The sequence below is a fragment of the Bufo bufo genome, chromosome 5 (assembly GCF_905171765.1).
Source record: "Bufo bufo chromosome 5, aBufBuf1.1, whole genome shotgun sequence".
Classification (NCBI taxonomy): Eukaryota; Metazoa; Chordata; class Amphibia; order Anura; family Bufonidae; genus Bufo; species Bufo bufo.
The window spans coordinates 417,324,617-417,343,392 of NC_053393.1; the positions used below are offsets into that span (position 1 = coordinate 417,324,617).

An 18,776-nucleotide genomic window follows, 5' to 3' on the forward strand; every position below is an offset into this window, starting at 1 on the left:
GGTCAAGGTCACATGACTAATACACACCCCTTTTCACAGTCGGGGTCACGGCCAGACTCGGCTCTTGCTGATGATACTGCAGCACATCTAGAGGAGCCCCGCTCCGGCGATCATTGCTGGAGAGCGGCTCCTGATGTAAACCATCCTGTCTCCTATGATTGAACTGCAGAGTTGCAGCGGTGGGTCTAGTAGTCGCAAATGGCGACAAGACTATAAAGTCCTGTCGCCATTTGTAAATTCTAAGTCGCATTGGCGACTATTTTGGTCGCCATCTGGAGGGCTGCACTACATTTTTTCCAAAAGAGTACAAATACTCCTCTGACCATTTTTGAGGAGTATTTTTTACCTGAGGAGGAGGAGGAGTACGAAAGTTGCAGTAAATCAAATACATAAGTAGGCTTGCACTCGCTCACATCTGCGTTGAAGGCTGCGCTTTGAGCCTCTGCTGCAGATTCTGTCAAAAGACCAGACAAAAAAGCCTTATATGCAGCACTTTTTTGTTTGGTAAAAAGTCAGATCCTGAACGGATCCAATCATAGTCGGCAGAGTCTGCTCAGCTTCTTCCCTGTCAGTTAGGCCTCCTGCGGCCGTTCTGTGCATTGGGGACCGCAATTTGCAAGTTGAATGGGTCCGTGATCTGTCCGCACAGCAAAAAAAATCAAACATGTTTTATTTTTCTGCGGTGCGGAGGCACTCCGTAGTGCTTTCGTGGGGTTCTGTTCCCCCATCCCGCTCCACAGATCCGGATTGCGGACCCATTTAAGTGAATGGATCTGCATCCGTGATGCGGGGAGCACACAGCTGGTGCCTGCATATTGCGGACCCGCTGTTTGCACGAGGCCTTAGGCCTACATTTTTTTTTTTTGTTGCTGTTCTTTGCAGGATGGAAAAACGTGGTACACTACTACCCTTTCCCATCTTGCAGAGTTCTTCAAAAAACTATCTTTTTTTTCTTTCTTTTCTACAATGGAACTCCATAGTGACTGATAAACCCATCCTTACATGCCCGATCCAGCACTTCTGTTATTTTTGTTGCTCTGCTCATCTAAGGCTACTTACACACTGCCGTTTCTGGATCCGCCTGTCAGATCCGTTTCAAGGCTCTCACAATCTGCCCAAAACGGATCAGTTTAGCCCCAATGCATTCTGAATGGATAAGGATCCGTTCAGAATGCATCAGTTCCGCTCTGGAGGCGGACACCAAAACGCTGCTTGCCAAACGGATCCGTCCTGACTTACAATGTAAGTCAATGGGGACGGATCCGTTTTTTACTGACACAATATGGTGCAATTGAAAACGGATCCGCCTCCTATTGACTTTCAATGTAAGTCAAAACGGATCCGTTTGCATTATCATTTTTTTTGTTCATGGTAATGCAAACGGATCCGTTCTGAACGGATCTAAGCGTTTGCATTATAGGTGCGGAACCGTCTGTGCAGATACCAGACGGATCCGCACCTAAACGCAGGTGTGAAAGTAGCCTCACTGAGCAGAACAGAAATAAATAGTGCTATTGTGAACATGGCCTAAGAGGAGGACATTTATGCAGGGAACCATTACTAATCTAAATACCATCGGGCAATTATAGCCAAGTGATAAGTCCAGTCCAATATAGCGGAATTAACCCTGTACTTTATCACTTGGCTATAATAGCCTGCATGCATTTACTGCACACTACATGCATCAGTGTGTGGTGCAGTGTGTGATGTATGTGGTTCTGTGATGATCACACACTGCTGTCACCTCTGATGAGTCCTCTTCAGCTCCTCCGCTACCATGTTTCCAGGGGTCCTTGTCCAGCGCGCCCGCTCTCCTCTATAAACTTTGGGGAGCCAGCCCCTCCTCCTTCCAGCTCCCGCCGGCTGCTCGGTGCTGTATCGCTCCGGCACCTGCCCAAACCAACCAATAGCAAAGCTCCTTACTGTATGGAGCTTTGCTATTGGTCATTTCAGGCCCATGGCATTGACAGCACGCCCTGCGCTGACGAATGTGGGGGAAAAGTCTAAGATGTATTGGTAAGGCTCATACTTTTTCAGGGAGTTTGATGGCCTGAACAGGCGTCAATGTACAATGTACGCTTGTACAGGCATTATTGTGACCTCTGAATAGCACCATTTCTGTTTTTGCAGATGACACTAAGCTATGTAGTACTGTGCAGTCTATGGAGGATGTCCATAAACTACAAGATGACTTGAACGCATTGAGTGATTGGGCATCAACTTGGCAAAGGAGGTTCAATGTGGACAAATGTAAAGTTATGCATCTTGGTAGTAATAATCTCTGTGCTTCATATGTCCTAGGTGATGTAGCACTGGGAGAGTCACTTATAGAGAAGGATTTGGGTGTCCTTGTAGATAGATTACAGTATACAATATCAATCAGCTGCTTCTAAGGCCACCAGGATATTGTCATGCATTAAATGAGGCATGGACTGGGGGCAGGGATGTAATACTACCACTTTACAAAGCGCTGGTGCGGGCTCATCTGGAATACGCAGTCCAGTTCTGGGCACCAGTACATAGAAAGGACGCACTACAGCTGGAAAAAGTACAGAGGAGAGCGACTAAACTGATAAGGGGCATGGAGGGTGTTAGTTATGAAGAAAGATTAAAAGAATTCAATTTATTTAGTCTTGATAAGAGACGTCTAAAGGGGGACATGATTAACCTATACAAATATTTAAATGGGCCATACAAAAAATACGGTGAAAAACTGTTCCAGGTAAAATGCCCTCAAAAGACAAGGGGGCACTGCCTCCAGCTGGAGAAGAAAAAGTTCAGTCTTCGGAAGCATCAAAGATTCTTTACTGTAAGAACTGTGAATCTGTGGAATAGACTTCCTCAGGACGTGGTCATAGCAGGAACAGTAGACAGTTTTAACCCCTTCCCAACCCCTGACGTACTACTACGTCATGGAAACCACTGCATTCCCGCAATTTGACGTAATAGTACGTCATGGTGATTGCGCGTGCACCGCTCCGATGCCCACGTGATCACCATGAGCAAGCCACTTTTGTCAGACCGTCACCTCATCCCGCAAAAAATGAGACCCTACCTAAGAGAATCGGTCAAAAAAAGCTATCACTCAGACAATGGAGACACTAAAATGATATTTTTTTGCTTCAAAACTCCTATTATTGTGCTAAAGTGAAATAAATAAAAAAAAAGTATACATATTAGGTATCGCCACGTCCGTAACAACCAGCTCTATAAAAATATCACATGACCTAACCCCTCAGGCGAACAATTAGGGCTGCAGCTAACGATTATTTGAATAATTGATTAGTTGTCGATAATTTCATCGATTAATTGGGAAAACACAACAAAATGACAGAAAAAGGGGTTTATATGATTTTACTTGAAAAATTATGTTCAAAGGCCATATTAAAACAAATTGTGAATGGCACCGTTATGGGGGATCTGTGGATGGCACCGTTATGGGGGATCTGTGGATGGCACCGTTATGGGGGATCTGTGGATGGCACCGTTATGGGGGATCTGTGGATGGCACTGTTATATGGGGGATCTGTGGATGGCACTGTTATATGGGGGATCTGTGGATGGCACTGTTATATGGGGGATCTGTGGATGGCACTGTTATATGGGGGATCTGTGGATGGCACTGTTATGGAGGGGATCTGTGGATGGCACTGTTATGGAGGGGATCTGTGGATGGCACTGTTATGGAGGGGATCTGTGGATGGCACTGTTATGGAGGGGATCTGTGGATGGCACTGTTATGGAGGGGATCTGTGGATGGCACTGTTATGGAGGGGATCTGTGGATGGCACTGTTATGGAGGGGATCTGTGGATGGCACTGACACTATTATGGGGGGGATCTGTGGATGGCACTGTTATGGGGAGGGGGATCTGTGCTCTGTTATGGGGAGAGGGATCTTTGGATGACTATGCTATGGGGGGATCTATGGATGACACTATATAGCATCTTATTCTATATGTGTCATCCACAGATCTCCCCCATAGCAGTGTCATCCACAGATCCCCCTCCCATAACAGTGCCATACACAGATCCCCCTCCCCATGGCAGCCCTGGCCCCGCCGCTCACAGCAGTATTCCTTAACCGGCAGTAACTTTCACTTTAAATCACTGCATCTTCTTTTACCTTACAATGAAGCTCCAGTAACAGGCAGAGCGGGCGGCGGCGTAACGTCACTTACTCACGTGACGCGCCTGCTCCACCTACTTTATGAATGAAGCAGGCGGAGCCTGCGCGTCACGTGAGTAAGTGACGTTACGCCGCCGCCCGCTCTGCCTGTTACTGGAGCTTCATTGTAAAGTAATAAAGATGCAGTGATCTAAAGTTTAACCCTTTCATGACCAAGGGTCATTGATGCCCCAGTGTCCAGGTCAAAATTTACAAATCTGACATGCGTCACTTTATGTGGTAATAGCTTTGGAACACTTTTACTTATCCACGCCATTCTGAGATTGTTTTCTCGTGACACATTGTACTTCATGATAGTCATATATTTGAGTCAATATATTTCACCTTTATTTATGAAAAAATCCCAAATTTACCAAAAATTTAGAAAAATTCACAATTTTCCAAATTTCAATTTCTCTGCTTCTAAAACAGAAAGTCATACCTAATAAAATATTTATTACTTAACATTCCCCATATGTCTACTTCATGTTTGCATCATTTTGGAAATGTCATTTTATTTTTTTAGGACGTTAGAAGGCTTAGAAGTTTAGAAGCCATTCTTACAATTTTTAAGAAAATTTCCAAAACCCACTTTTTAAGGACCAGTTCAGGTCTGAAGTCCCTTTGTGGGGCTTACATAGTGGAAACCCCCATAAATGACCCCATTGTAGAAACTACACCCCTTAAGTTACTCAAAACTGATTTTAAAAACTTTGTTAACCCTTTAGGCGTTCCACAAGAATTAAAGGAAAATGGAGATTAAATTTCTAAATTTCACTTTTTTGGCAGATTTTCCATTTTATAATTTTTTTTTCTTTAACACATTGAGAGTTAACAGCCAAACAAAACTCAATATTTATTACCCTGATTCCGCGGTTTACAGAAACACCCCACATGTGGTCGTAAACTGCTGTACGGGCACACGGCAGGGCGCAGAAGGAAAGGAATGCCATACGGTTTTTGGAAGGTAGATTGTGCTGGATTGGTTTTCTGAACGCCATATGTTTTTTATTTTTGTGCCGATCGTCTTGTGCAGGGGCTCGTTTTTTGCAGAAAGTGTTGAGGTTTTTATTGGTACCATTTTTGGGTACATAGGATTTTTTGATCATTCATTATTACACTTTATGGGGCAAGGTGACCCAAAAATTGTCTGTTTTGGAACAATTTTCATTTATTTATTTTTACAGCGTTCATCTCAGGAGTTAGGTCATGTGATAGTTTTATAGAGAAGATCGTTACGGACGTGGCAATACCTAATATGTATACTTTTTCTTATTTATTTAAGTTTTACACAATAATAGCATTTTTGAAACCCAAAAAATGATGTTTTAGTGTCTTTATAGTCTGAGAGACATAGCTTTTTAATTTTTTGGGCGATTGTCTTAAATAGGGTATCATTTTTTGCGGGACGAGGTGACGGTTTGATTGGTACTATTTTGGGGGTCATAAGACTTTTTGATCGCTTGCTGTTGCACTTTTTGTGATGTAAGGTGACAAAAATAGCTTTTTGGGCACTGTTTTTTTAATTTTATTTTTATGGTGTTTATCGGACGGGGTCTATCATGTGATATATTTATAGAGATGGTCGTTACGGACGCGGTGACACCTAATATGTGTATTTTATTTTTTCATTTTTTTTATAGGAAAAGGCAATTTTCTTTTTTCTAATTTTACATTTTTATTTATTTATTTTTACTTTTATTATTTTCACTTTTTTTTTATCAGTTCCCTCTTGGATCTTGAAGATCCAGTGGGGCTGATAGTTGTACTATACTTTGCAATGCTCTTGCATTCCAAAGTATAGTACTTCCAGATTGCCTGTAGGTGGCAGCACTGGACGCCTTTGCCATGGCAACCATCGGGTGCTGCAATCACAGTGCTGCAGCCCCGATGGTGGAGAGAGGGAGCTCCCTCCCTCTGTTAACCCCATGGATGCCGCAACCGCGGCATCTATAGGGGTTACAGGAGAGTGTCAGCATAGAGCTGACACTCTCTGCTGATGGCGGCGGCTCAGTAATGGAGCCGCCGCCATCGCACACAGCAGGGGGATCGGGGGGGGGGGGGGGTGTGGCAGCGCTGGAAAGGGGGGGTTCGGGAGGCTGCCCACAATATCGAGGAAGGCTGGGGCAGGAGGGGCGGCTAGAAAATGAATGCAGGGGGCGGACCGCATGCCATCAGCGCAGGAGAGGGGCACAGATCGTCGGGGCACAGAGGGGCACTAAGGGCTTGGAGGGGCACAGATCGGGGGGCATGAGGAACACTATCAGCTTTCAGGCTCTGATCTGCAGAGCGCAGATCAGAGCCTGAAACCAGGATTTTAACACTGCCGCGATCCGATTGGTTAGTCTGCACAGACTAACCAATCGGATCGATTGCCGGCAAGGGGCCACTCTGATTGGCCCCTTGCTGGCATTACTAGACTGTATGCTGTCCGTGACAGCAGCAGGGCAGGGGAAGAAGCTTTAATCCAAGCGCTTTGCAGCGCTTGGATTAAAGAGCTGCCTGACGTCTATACACGTGGTAGCTGCACGGGGCATGTGCAGCTATCACGTATATATACAGATTGCGGTCGTGAAGAGGTTAAGGGCCCGCAGGAATAGCGCCTGACCGCTCGCATAGCAACGAATCGGCTGATTATTCGATAACTTAATCGAATATTATCGATAACGTCGATTAATCGTTGCAGCCCTACCGTAAATATTTTTTCATGAAAACTGTGTAAAAAAAGAAGCCATTTTTGTCACCTTAAATCACAAAAATTGCAACACCAAGCGATCAAAAAGGCATATACTCCCCAAAATAGTACCAATCAAACCGTCACCTCATCCCGCAAAAAATTAGTCCTTACCTAAGACAATTGGTCAAAAAATAAAAAACTATGGCTCTCAGACTATGGATACACTATATCATTATTTCGGTTTCAAAAATGCTATTTTGTGTAAAACTTAAATAAGAAAAAGTAGACATATTAGGTATTGCCACATAGGGGGGGAGAGGGGGACCCTGTGGCCACTGCCACCAATGATTAATACTGGGGAGGGAGGGGGGATGGGTTTGAGTTACCAGAGGGGGCGGATCAGAGGCTGGGGGGGCAAATCAGAGGCTGGGGGGGGGCAGATCAGAGGCTGGGGGGGGGCAGATCAGAGGCTGGGGGGGGCAGATCAGAGGCTGGGGGGGGCAGATCAGAGGCTTGGGGGGGGCAGATCAGAGGCTGGGGGGGGCAGATCAGAGGCTTGGGGGGGGCAGATCAGAGGCTGGGGGGGGGCAGATCAGAGGCTGGGGGGGGCAGATCAGAGGCTGGGGGGGGCAGATCAGAGGCTGGGGGGGGCCGATCAGAGGCTGGGGGGGGGCCGATCAGAGGCTGGGGGGGGGCCAGATCAGAGGCTGGGGGGGGCCAGATCAGAGGCTGGGGGGGGGCCAGATCAGAGGCTGGGGGGGGGCCAGATCAGAGGCGGGGGGGGGCCAGATCAGAGGCGGGGGGGGGGCAGATCAGAGGCTGGGGGGGCAGATCAGAGGCTGGGGGGGCAGATCAGAGGCTGGGGGCACATGAGAGGCTGGGGGGCACATGAAAGGCTGGCTGCCATGGTCAGCTCCCTGCTGTTGTGTGCACAAAGCACAGGGCAGCAGGGAGAGTGTAAAGTCCTATTCACCCTAATAGAGCTCTATTAGGGTGAATATGACAAGGGTTCTAGCCCTTAAGGAGGCTAATAGTTATTAAATAAAAAGTAAAAAAAAAAAAAAAGTTTAAACACTCCCCCCCCCATATAGAAAACAATATATCGCAATATATATCGCATATCGCACATGCTTAAAATTATATCGCAATATAGATTTTAGGCCATATCGCCCACCCCTACCTGGCGTCGCTCGTTCCCTTGGGAACCACACTGGGGCTGAGTGCCGAGCTGATCGCACGGCTGTATGGGTTGTATTGGAACTCAGGAGTCATGTGACGCTGGCCACGTCACATGACTCCACTAGCGCCCTATTTAAACAGGCAATCTGCTGGCCACAGATTGCCTGTTATTGAGGTCCTTCCTGCGATATACTTACCTGGTTTGTTGTTCCTGCTTGGCTTCTGATTTCCCGTCCGTCTTATCCCTTGGTCTTGGTGTTTCCTTCTGGTTCTGACTACGGCTTTTCCTGACTATCCTCTGCTTGCTCCTCCGGTACCTTACTGCTCTTTTGGTTTTTGACTCAGCTTGTTTGACTACTCTGTTGCATGTCTTGTCTGTCTTCCCTGCACTTTCCTAGCTAAGAGCTTGTCGACCAGTTGTCCATTGTCACTAGGACTTGCGAGGCAAGTAGGCAGGGACAGGGGTGCGGGTGGAGCTCAGCGGTCACTTCCCCACCCCCTGTGTATGTGACAGAAGGCTTAGAAGTTTAGAAGCAAATCTTGAAATTTTTCTGAAAATTTCCAAAACCCACTTTTTAAGGACCAGTTGAGGTCTGAAGTCACTTTGTGAGGCTTACATAATAGAAACCACCCAACAATGACCCAATTTTAGAAACTACACCTGTCAAGGTATTCAAAACTGATTTTACAAACTTTATTAGCCCTTTAGGTGTTCCACAAGGATTAAAGGAAAATGGAGATGAAATTTCAGAATTTCACTTTTTTGGCCGATTTTCCATTTTAATCCATTTTTTCCAGTAACAAAGCAAGGGTAAACAGCCAAATAAAACTCAATATTTATTATCCTGATTCTGTAGATTACAGAAACACCCCATTTGTAAACTGCTGTACAGGCACACGGCAGGACGCAGAAGGAAAGGAATGCTGTATGGTTTTTGGAACCCTCAAAAAAAATTTCTGCAGAAGAGGTCAATGTCCTTTACCCAAGTAAAGTTTTCTCAGTTTTTCTCAGCTTTTTCGGAAGTTTTCTCAAAGAGGACCTTCTCCTCCTCCTCCTCCTCCTCGAGAAGAATCCTCATCAAAATGAGCGAGCTCTTGGTGAGTTCTACTTCCCACCTATCCGCCAGACCAGGAGAGGCACAAGATCTCATTTTTTGTGGGATGAGATGACTATTGACATAGTGTGCTCTCCGCATCCATTCCGTCCTCATAGAGAATGAATGGGTCCGCACCCGTTCCTCAATTTGCGGAACGGATGCGGACCCATTATTATGGATGTGTGAATGGAGCCTAAGACTAACTCTGTCTCCACTACCTTGTGTCTTAAAGTATATTAAACTTCCAGTTAGGGTTGTTTCGGGTATCGAACCAATCATCATTGGTGGCGCAGTGTGCCCTCCCCCCCCCCCCCCCCAACCCCACAGTATTAAAATAATTGGTGGCAGTGGCCACAGGTTCCCCTCCCCTCCTCATTGTTGGTACAGTGGCAGTTCTGATCGGAGCCCCAGCAGTGTAATCCTGGGGCTCCGATCGGTTACCATGGCATGGCAGCTACTGAAGCCCTGGCTACCATGGTAATCTCCCTGCTGCTGTGTGTACTATGCACAGGGCAACAGGGAGAGTGTGAAGTCCTATTCACCCTAATCGAGCTATATTAGGGTAAATAGGACAAGGGATTAAAAGATCCCAGGTTCTAGCCCCTAAGGGCAATAGTTATTAAATAAAAAAATAAAATGTATTAAGTATAAATCGCCCCCTTTCCCAATTTTATATATAAAATATATAAACAATAAATAAACATATTACATATCACCATGTCTAAAAAGTCCAGACTTAAAATATAAAAAAAAACCTCCTATGCGGTGTACTTCATAACAGAAAAAAATAAACAAATGAAAACCGCACAGATTGCAATTTTTTTTAGTCACCTTGCCCCCCCGCAAAAAATAGGATAGGACTGATCAATTATGGGCCGGACGTTCCAAAAATGCGGAATGCACGCGGCTTTTTGGGTGTTTTATTTTTTTTCATATGGTATCGCAATACTTTTTTATGGTATCGAAACCGAATCAAAATTTTGTTATCGAAACCACCCTACTTCCAGTACATCCCTCATGACAGCACCACAGGAGCATGTTCACTTTTGACCATTGTCAGAAAGGAAACAAAGGTTGCAAAGATATCTCCCACCGCCACCCCCCAGTGTTCTTCCTGTCCCTGTTGAGGAAGGACGCAGAGAAGTCCCCTATTCTAAAGAAGTATATTTTCTACAAGACCCTCAAGGACTTCTAAGACTCATGGCCCCCGGGGGCCGAGCTGGCAGAATCATGGTCTATGCCTGGCATCTTTTGTTTATTAGATGTTCTTAAATATAATTGTTGAGCAGATATTCTGTGTTCTGCGGTTAGGCTGGTAATATCATGCTAATACTCCAATTATATATTTCTTTATGTTCAGTGTTGCTCTATTATTGTAGTATAGTAGGTTTAACATTTGTCTGCGTTTGTTAGAAATACTGTAGGTTTGCTTACTCTTTTAGGGGCTGTAGTCCCCTAGTGTTCCCCAGAACCCACCTGGCTTTCTGAGGCTTCAAAGTCAAGAGGTGAGTTCTGTCTGTGTGGATCTGATCAGGTGAGTTCTTCCTCTCCCATCCTACCTTAAGTGGATACGCCAGTGCCTCCCCTGGTCAGGGGTTCCCTGATTGCACCTGATCCTTTGATGTACATAATTTATATTAGCTACTCCTTTAGGCTCTCTTGTAATACTGTTACCAGTATGCAGTCTCATGGTGAGGTGCACAGCCTCATGACATAATTGTAAATGTGGTAGCACATGTGCTAAATCTTTGTTCATCTGGTCCGATAAACAGATATAGAATCACGCTTTCAGTTATTCTTAGATAGGTTGGTGCGGGCTCCACTCCTTCCTATATGGAATCAATTATAGTCTTGTGATCAGGAGCTTAAAATGTGATCTGTAAATCCAGGGGTTCCTATTTGGATATTCGAGTGATCTCCTTTGAGAACTTGGTTCTCCTACATGTCAGGATCTGAGATTAGCTGGTTGAATTCCTAAATAAAAATCAGGTATAGTTAGATTATGTACATTTTACATTCGGAGCCGACCTTTCTTTCAGAATTGGACCCTAGTGTTTCTCAGGATCTGGTAGAAGTTGTAATCTGGTATTTCTCCTGTGGTGTTGTCATGAGGGATGTACTGGAAAAAGGAAAACAGACTTACCAGTACTGTAATTTCATTTCTAGGAGCCCCTCAAGACAGCACCCTTACATTGCCTCCCTTATTAACTACTACGTAAATGAAGAGTTTTTATTAGAGTTGCATCCATCCTGTAGTAGTAATCTCAAACACTGGAGATTCGTGGTGGGACAACCTCTCTATTTCCTGTCCCATGAAGTTCAAAGGTGAGCATCCTCCGGGGTACTGTCATGAGGGATTCCTGGAAATCTAATTACCGGAAGTCTAATTTTGTTTTTCCTGTGCTCAGAAACAAGGAAAAAATCTTCAGACCTCATTAGCTTTTTAAGGTTACTTATAATCAGCATTTTAATCTTTTTCCAATCAACACATTTTCCTGGATAAACCTTACCTTTCACGAGCACAACTTTTCAAGTGTGTAAGCAATAAAACCGTTATGTAAGGGGTGCATTCATACTTCTACTAGAAGGGTTGAACTGACTCCACACTATGCAAATGAATGGATCTGGGTCACCTTGTAACTAAGCCACTATAGACCTAGATTTGCCTGTGGAACTTATGTGTTAATTAAGTCATCATTATCTGCTGTATCTTTTAACTGTAACTTTACTCCTTTCACAACATTTTAAGGACATTTTTGAGATGTGTTGAGAGCTATGAGAGTTTCCATGGACCTAGTGGTCCGGTAAGATCCAGTTAAAATGACTTACTTGGATTACGGTAGAGTTCCTTTGTGAAGACGATGGTAGACATCATTATATTTTCATCTAATAAGAAGTCTCTTAATCCGCACATAATAAATTAAGGCCTCGGGCCACAGATAGAACAAGGGCCCATTAAAGTCAATGGTTCAATTCCCACGTCCATTTTTTTGGCACGGACCATCCATCTGAGACTCAAGCAAAACACATATAGGCACCATACAGATGTCCACACAGAATGATCTACGTTTGGTTTTTGTGGATGTATATCGGAACAACTGTCTGAATTTATTTTAATTTTATTTTACTCACTTATATAGCGCTGACATATTCCGCAGCGCTTTAGACATTAGCATCAAGCTATCCCCAATGGGGCTCACAATCTAAGTTCTCTGTCAGTATGTCTTTGGAGTGTCGGAGGAAACCGTAGAACCCGGAGGAAGCCCACGCAAACACGGGGAGAACATACAAACTCCATGCAGATCATACCAATATAAAAACTAATTCAAAAAAGTCACCACTGCGTTATTCAGATCTCCAATGACGTCGCAGACCTCCGTGGGAAGTGGGCTCAATTCACATCAAAACAGGAGATCAGCCTGAGTCCACTTTGACAATGAAACGATTTACTAATAATTGCCTACCTAAAATGAGCAGTATAGAGTGTGCCATGTCCATTAACATGGCGCCTGAATATCTCATGCCTGTGACAAAATGCCAGATTCTTTTTTTAAAACCTTTATAAAATTTGTCACACTTAGGGTACGTCCATATGGGACAGAAATACGGTAGCAAAGTGGATGAGCGGTGGACATCTACCCTTAGGCCGACTTGAAGGTTGCCATTTTGGTGTTGGCTAACATGCCAGTAGACCATGAGCTACATAACAATTAGAAATGTGGCATAATTACCTTAGTAGATCTGCTGCTGAATGTTTGCCACATACCCTGATTGCGGTTTTTATATCTGATCCGCTTTCTCCCTCTCTGTTGTACTAGCTTTCACCACCTTGCTACTTCTTGTCTGTATCACGGGCAGGTCCAGCTGTTGGTTGACCACAGCTATAGGGTCTATTAGATGTATAGACAATGTGGTCGATGATATAGGAAGTCATTGACAGCACTGCTACATGCAGAAGGTGTGGACCGTTGTACAGCAGTGTTGTAAGTGGTTTTGCAGGTGGAGGTCTTCTTGTGAACGTTCACCGTTGACTACCAGTTTAGTTTGCAAATAGTGATCAAATGTTGATAGACTGCAGCACTGTTCATATAATGCAGTGATGATATGAATATAACATAGCACCAAACAGCAACATTTCGACTCTCCACTTGAGAAAGACTCGAACCGCGCTGTGCTATGTTATAATAATAAATTATCACTGCAGTATATAAAAAAAGTGCTGCGGTCTATCAACATTTTATCCAGTGGGATTCAGGAGTCCTGACGCCGCGTGCACCTTGGGGACTAAAAAAAGATATGGAAATACTGTTGTGCTGCTGATATCTTGGAAGAATAAACATGATCTACATATATTTTGCTGATCCATGATTACAGCCTGTTTTATAGTCCAGAGCTGCATTCACAATTCTGCTGGCTTCACCAGTCCTTGCTGGAGCAGTGCAAAAGTTTGAAATCCTAGCTGTCCAACTTCAGTCAAGACGTTAAAGGTGTGTCTAACAACAAGAGCTTCGATTTCCAGTAGCAAACAGCAGAACTGCGAATATATCCCTGGGCCATAATAGAGATTATAACTTTGGATCAGTAAAATGCTATGACTGCATGTTGGAATAAGGGCTTTAATCTTCTGGGAAAGATGGGCCATGCTGTATATGCTTGAGGAAGGGTAAAAGTTAGAGAAGAGACTGGTAGAAAATTGGTCAGGGGAGATCCTGCTGTAACTAGTGAGGAGAAACTCTGTTGGGACCAGGGATGGAAATGGGATGGGGACCTGCTATGAATACTGGAGAGGGGGGGTTCTGGGAGTTTCAAAATATTACTCTAACAGTAGCACCCATAAAATCCCCCATGGCTCCAACGCTGATACTTCAGTAGTCCCCACCGGTCTCTGTTTACTTTGCTGTAGCAATGTCATTAATTTACATTGCCACTGACCAATCACTTGCTTGTCGCCACAAGACCACTGCAGGAAATTAAACAAAGACTAGGCAGTGCAACGAAGCACAAGGCACCGGGGGGGGGAGGGGGTTAATGGGTTGAGTATTTGGCTTGGATGCAGTAAGATGTGCTACTCAAAGTAATATCTCAAGGTCTGTAAAATATATATATATATATATATATATATATATATATATATATATATATACAGTTGCAAGAAAAATATGTGAACCCTTTGGAATGATAGAGATTTCTGCACAAATTGGTCATAAAATGTGATCTGATCTTCATCTAAGTCACAACAATAGACAATCACAGTCTGCTTAAACTAATAACACACACAGAAATAAATGTTACCATGTTTTTATTGAACACACCATGTAAACATTCACAGTGCAGGTGGAAAAAGTATGTGAACCCCTAGACTAATGACATCTCCAAGAGCTAATTGGAGTGAGGTGCCAGCCAACAGGAGTCCAATCAATGAGAAGAGATTGGAGGTATTGTTTACAGCTGGCCTGCCCTATAAAAAACACACACCAGTTCTGGGTTTGCTTTTCACAAGAAACATTGCCTGATGTGAATGATGCCTCGCACAAAAGAGCTCTCAGAAGACCTACAATTAAGAATTGTTAACTTGCATAAAGCTGGAAAGGGTTATAAAAGTATCTCCAAAAGCCTTGCTGTTCATCAGTCCACGGTAAGACAAATTGTCTATAAATGGAGAAAGTTCAGCACTGCTGCTACTCTCTGTAGGAGTGGCCGTCCTGTAAAGATGACTGCAAGAGCACAGCGCAGACTGCTCAATGAGGTGAAGAAGAATCCTAGAGTGTCAGCTAAAGACTTACAAAAGTCTCTGGCATATGCTAACATTTCTGTTAGCGAATCTACGATACGTAAAACACTAAACAAGAATGGATTTCATGGGAGGATACCACAGAGGAAGCCACTGCTGTCCAAAAAAACCATTGCTACACGTTTACAATTTGCACAAGAGCACCTGGATGTTCCACAGCAGTACTGGCAAAATATTCTGTGGACAGATGAAACCAAAGTTGAGTTGTTTGGAAGAAGCACGCAACACTATGTGTGGAGAAAAAGAGGCACAGCACACCAACATCAAAACCTCATCCCAACTGTGAAGTATGGTGGTGGGGGCATCATGGTTTGGGGCTGCTTTGCTGCGTCTGTGCCTGGACGGATTGCTATCATCGAAGGAAAAATGAATTCCCAAGTTTATCAAAACATTTTGCAGTGGAACTTAAGGCCATCTGTCCACCAGCTGAGGTTCAACAGAAGATGACTGTTGCAACAGGACAACGACCCAAAGCATAGAAGTAAATCAACAACAGAATGGGTTAAACAGAAGAAAATACGCCTTCTGGAGTGGCCCAGTCAGAGTCCTGACCTCAACCCGATTGAGATGTTGTGGCATGACCTCAAGAAAGTGATTCACACCAGACATCTCAAGAATATTGCTGTTCTGTAAAGAGGAATGGTCAAGAATTACTCCTGACCGTTGTGCATGTCTGATCAGCAACTACAGGAAACATTTGGTTGAAGTTATTGCTGCCAAAGGAGGTTCAACCAGTTATTAAATCCAAGGGTTCACATACTTTTTTCACCTGCACTGTAAATGTTTACATGGTATGTTCAATGAAAACATGGTAACATTTAATTCTTTGTGTTATTAGTTTAAGCAGACTGTGATTGTCTATTGTTTTGACTTAGATGAAGATCAGATCACATTTTATGACCAATTTGTGCAGAAATCCATATCATTCCAAAGGGTTCACATACTTTTTCTTGCAACTGTATGTATATATATGAAAAAATAATGGCAGCACCGTCCTTGATGCAAGCTGGTGGGTGCAACTGGCCCAATGCGGATCAAAGCCAATCCAGAAATACAAAAATAGACAAAATGGGCAGCACTCCAGAAAGTAAAAAAAGTACAAAAGTCTTTATTTACCCCAGTGGGACATATAAAATATATATATTTTATTTTTTTATTTAGATTTAAGTCAGTCTTAAGGCTGATTTGGACCTTGGATTAGTTTATTTGTAGCAGCCAACGGCTAGTTTAGTCACTGTGTATTTATTATATGTGCACTTGTATCATTATTCTGTGCGAGCGCATTATGAGTCTTAAAGCAAAAATAAAGTCTAACAAATTCAGGCAGTGAAGGAGGTGAAAATTGATTCCTCCTCAACATCAGAGTAATGAAAAGTCTTAAGCTTTGTCTTCTTTTATTTCTGCTTTTCTTTTGTTACTTTTCACTGACATATATTTGTGCAGTGAAGTTTAAAAACTTTTCTTTCGATGAGTTCTATTCACCGACTTGATGTCCTTCTGGTATCATATGTTCCATGTTTAAGTAATGGTTCGTTTTTTTAGTTTTTTAAAATTAGGTCTCACTTTCTTGCAGAGGAACATGGTCTGCGGCATGTCGAGAAAGATGTTCTCATTCCTAAGTTGATGAGAGAGAAGGCCAAGCTACGGTGTGCCGAACAAGTAGAAGGTAAGAGAGGACGCATTTTATGCATGGCTTACAGCTTATGAAACCCCAAAGTCACAATTTGGAGGTACCCTTTGCTCAGGATGTATGGATTAATTTGACTAGAGTGTGACACTTTGAGCCTAGAATATTGAACCTTTTCACAAAATTCTAATTTTAAGCTGCATTAATGTAATTCCTTTTAATTTGCATTACTGAAATAAATGGACTTTTGCATGATATATACAGTCCTGATCAAAAGTTTAAGACCACTTGAAAAATGGCAAAAATTCATATTCAGCATGGCTGGATCTTAACAAGGTTCCAAGTAGAGCTTCAACATGCAACAAGAAAAAATGGGAGTGAGACAAAACATTTTTTGAGCATTCAATTTAATGAAAGCAACGAATAAACTGAAACAGGCTGTTTTTTCAACTGATCAAGTGTTTAGGACCACACCTCCAAAAAAAAACTAAACCCCTTCCCCCCCCCCCCAAAACAGAAATCCAACTTCCAAACATGAACTCAGTAATGAGTAGCTCCGCTGTTATTGTTTATCACTTCAAAAATTTGTTTTGGCATGCTTGATGTAAGCGTTTTCATGAGTTGAGTGGTGAAGACGGCCGCACGAAGGCCATCTACTGTCTGGAACTGTTGTCCATTTTTGTAAACTTCCCTTGCCATCCATCCCCAAAGGTTCTCAATTGGATTTAGATCAGAGGAACACGCAGGTTGGGCCAAAAGAGTGATGTTATTCTCCTGGAAGAAGTCCCTTGTCCTGCGGGCATTGTGTACTGTAGCCTTGTCCTGTTGAAAAACCCAGTCGTTACCACACAGACGAGGGCCCTCAGTCATGAGGAATGCTCTCTGCAACATCTGGACATAGCCAGCGGCCGTTTGACGCCCCTGCACTTCCTGAAGCTCCATTGTTCCACTGAAGGAAAAAGCACCCTAGACCATTATTCCCCTCCACTGTGGCGCGTAGAAAACATCTCAGGTGGGATCTACTTGTCATGCCAGTAACGTTGCAAACCATCAGGACCATCAAGGTTACATTTTTTCTCCCATGTTTGGTGCTCTCTTGCAAAGTCCAAACGAGCAGTTCTGTGGCGTCCAAGGAGACGAGGTCTTTGAAGACGTTTTTTGTTTTTGAAGCTTTTCAGTCTCAGATGCCGTCTGATGGTTATGGGGCTGCAGTCAGCACCAGTAAGGGCCTTAATTTGGGTCGAGGATCGTCCAGTGTCTTGACGGACAGCCAATTGGATCCTCCGGCTCAGTGCTGATGAAATTTTTTGGGGTCTTCCACTTGACTTTTTTTGTTCCATAACCCTCAGGATCATTTAAGAATTTAAGAAATTCCAAATGACTGTCTTACTGCGTCCCACCTCAGCAGCGATGGCGCGCTGTGAGAGACCCTGCTTATGCAGTTCAACAACCCGACCACGTTCAAAAAGGGAGAGTTTTTTTTTTTGCCTTTGGTTACGTGTGACTACCTGACAGAAAATGACAACGAATCCACATCTTTGCACAGATTTCGCCTTTTAAAGGCATGTGGTCCTAAAATTTTAATCAGCTGAAAAACAGCCTGTTTCAGTTTATTCTTTGTTTTCATTAAATTGAATGCTCAAAAAATGTTTTGTCTCACTCCCATTTCTTCTTGTTGCATGTTGAAGCTCTACTTGGAACTTTGTTAAGATCCAGCCATGCTGAATAAGATTTTTTGCCATTTTTCAAGTGGTCTTAAACTTTTGATCAGGACTGTGTGTGTGTGTGTGTGTGTGTGTATGTGTGTGTGTGTGTGTATATATATATATATATATATATATATATATATATAATATGTGAAAAAAGACGGCAGCACTCCAAAATTGTGATGAAAATAAGTGGATGGTTTATTAGCACATCTAGCAGCAATGTTTCAGCTCTCTCAATGGAGCCTTTCTATATATATATATATATATATATATATATATATATATATATATATATATATTATTATGATTGTATATTACTATAGGTGACAGAAGTAGGTCTGGCTAGTGTCTTGTCTGAACAAATGTGATGTGAAATTTGAAAACTGATTTTTTTTCCCCCCAATTTTTATGCATACAACCTGGGTTCTCCTGCAGATCTCCTTTTTTTAAAAAAATTGTATTTTTATTTTTTAAAGAAAAAAGCGTAATAAAAGTATTAGTATTGGTGGTGCAATTAATTTGATCCAAC

The 18,776-nt window shown here is 43.2% G+C and overlaps 1 protein-coding gene across 1 annotated transcript in view; it reads left to right on the forward strand.

The window, feature by feature from the left end:
- The window catches only part of CMC1 (C-X9-C motif containing 1), a 74,834-nt gene that overhangs the window by 12,119 nt on the left and 43,939 nt on the right, over positions 1-18,776 (forward strand). Inside the window, exon 2 of the mRNA XM_040432388.1 lies at positions 16,485-16,577. Coding sequence (XP_040288322.1) covers positions 16,485-16,577 — 93 coding nt within the window. The remainder of the gene's footprint in view (positions 1-16,484; positions 16,578-18,776) is intronic.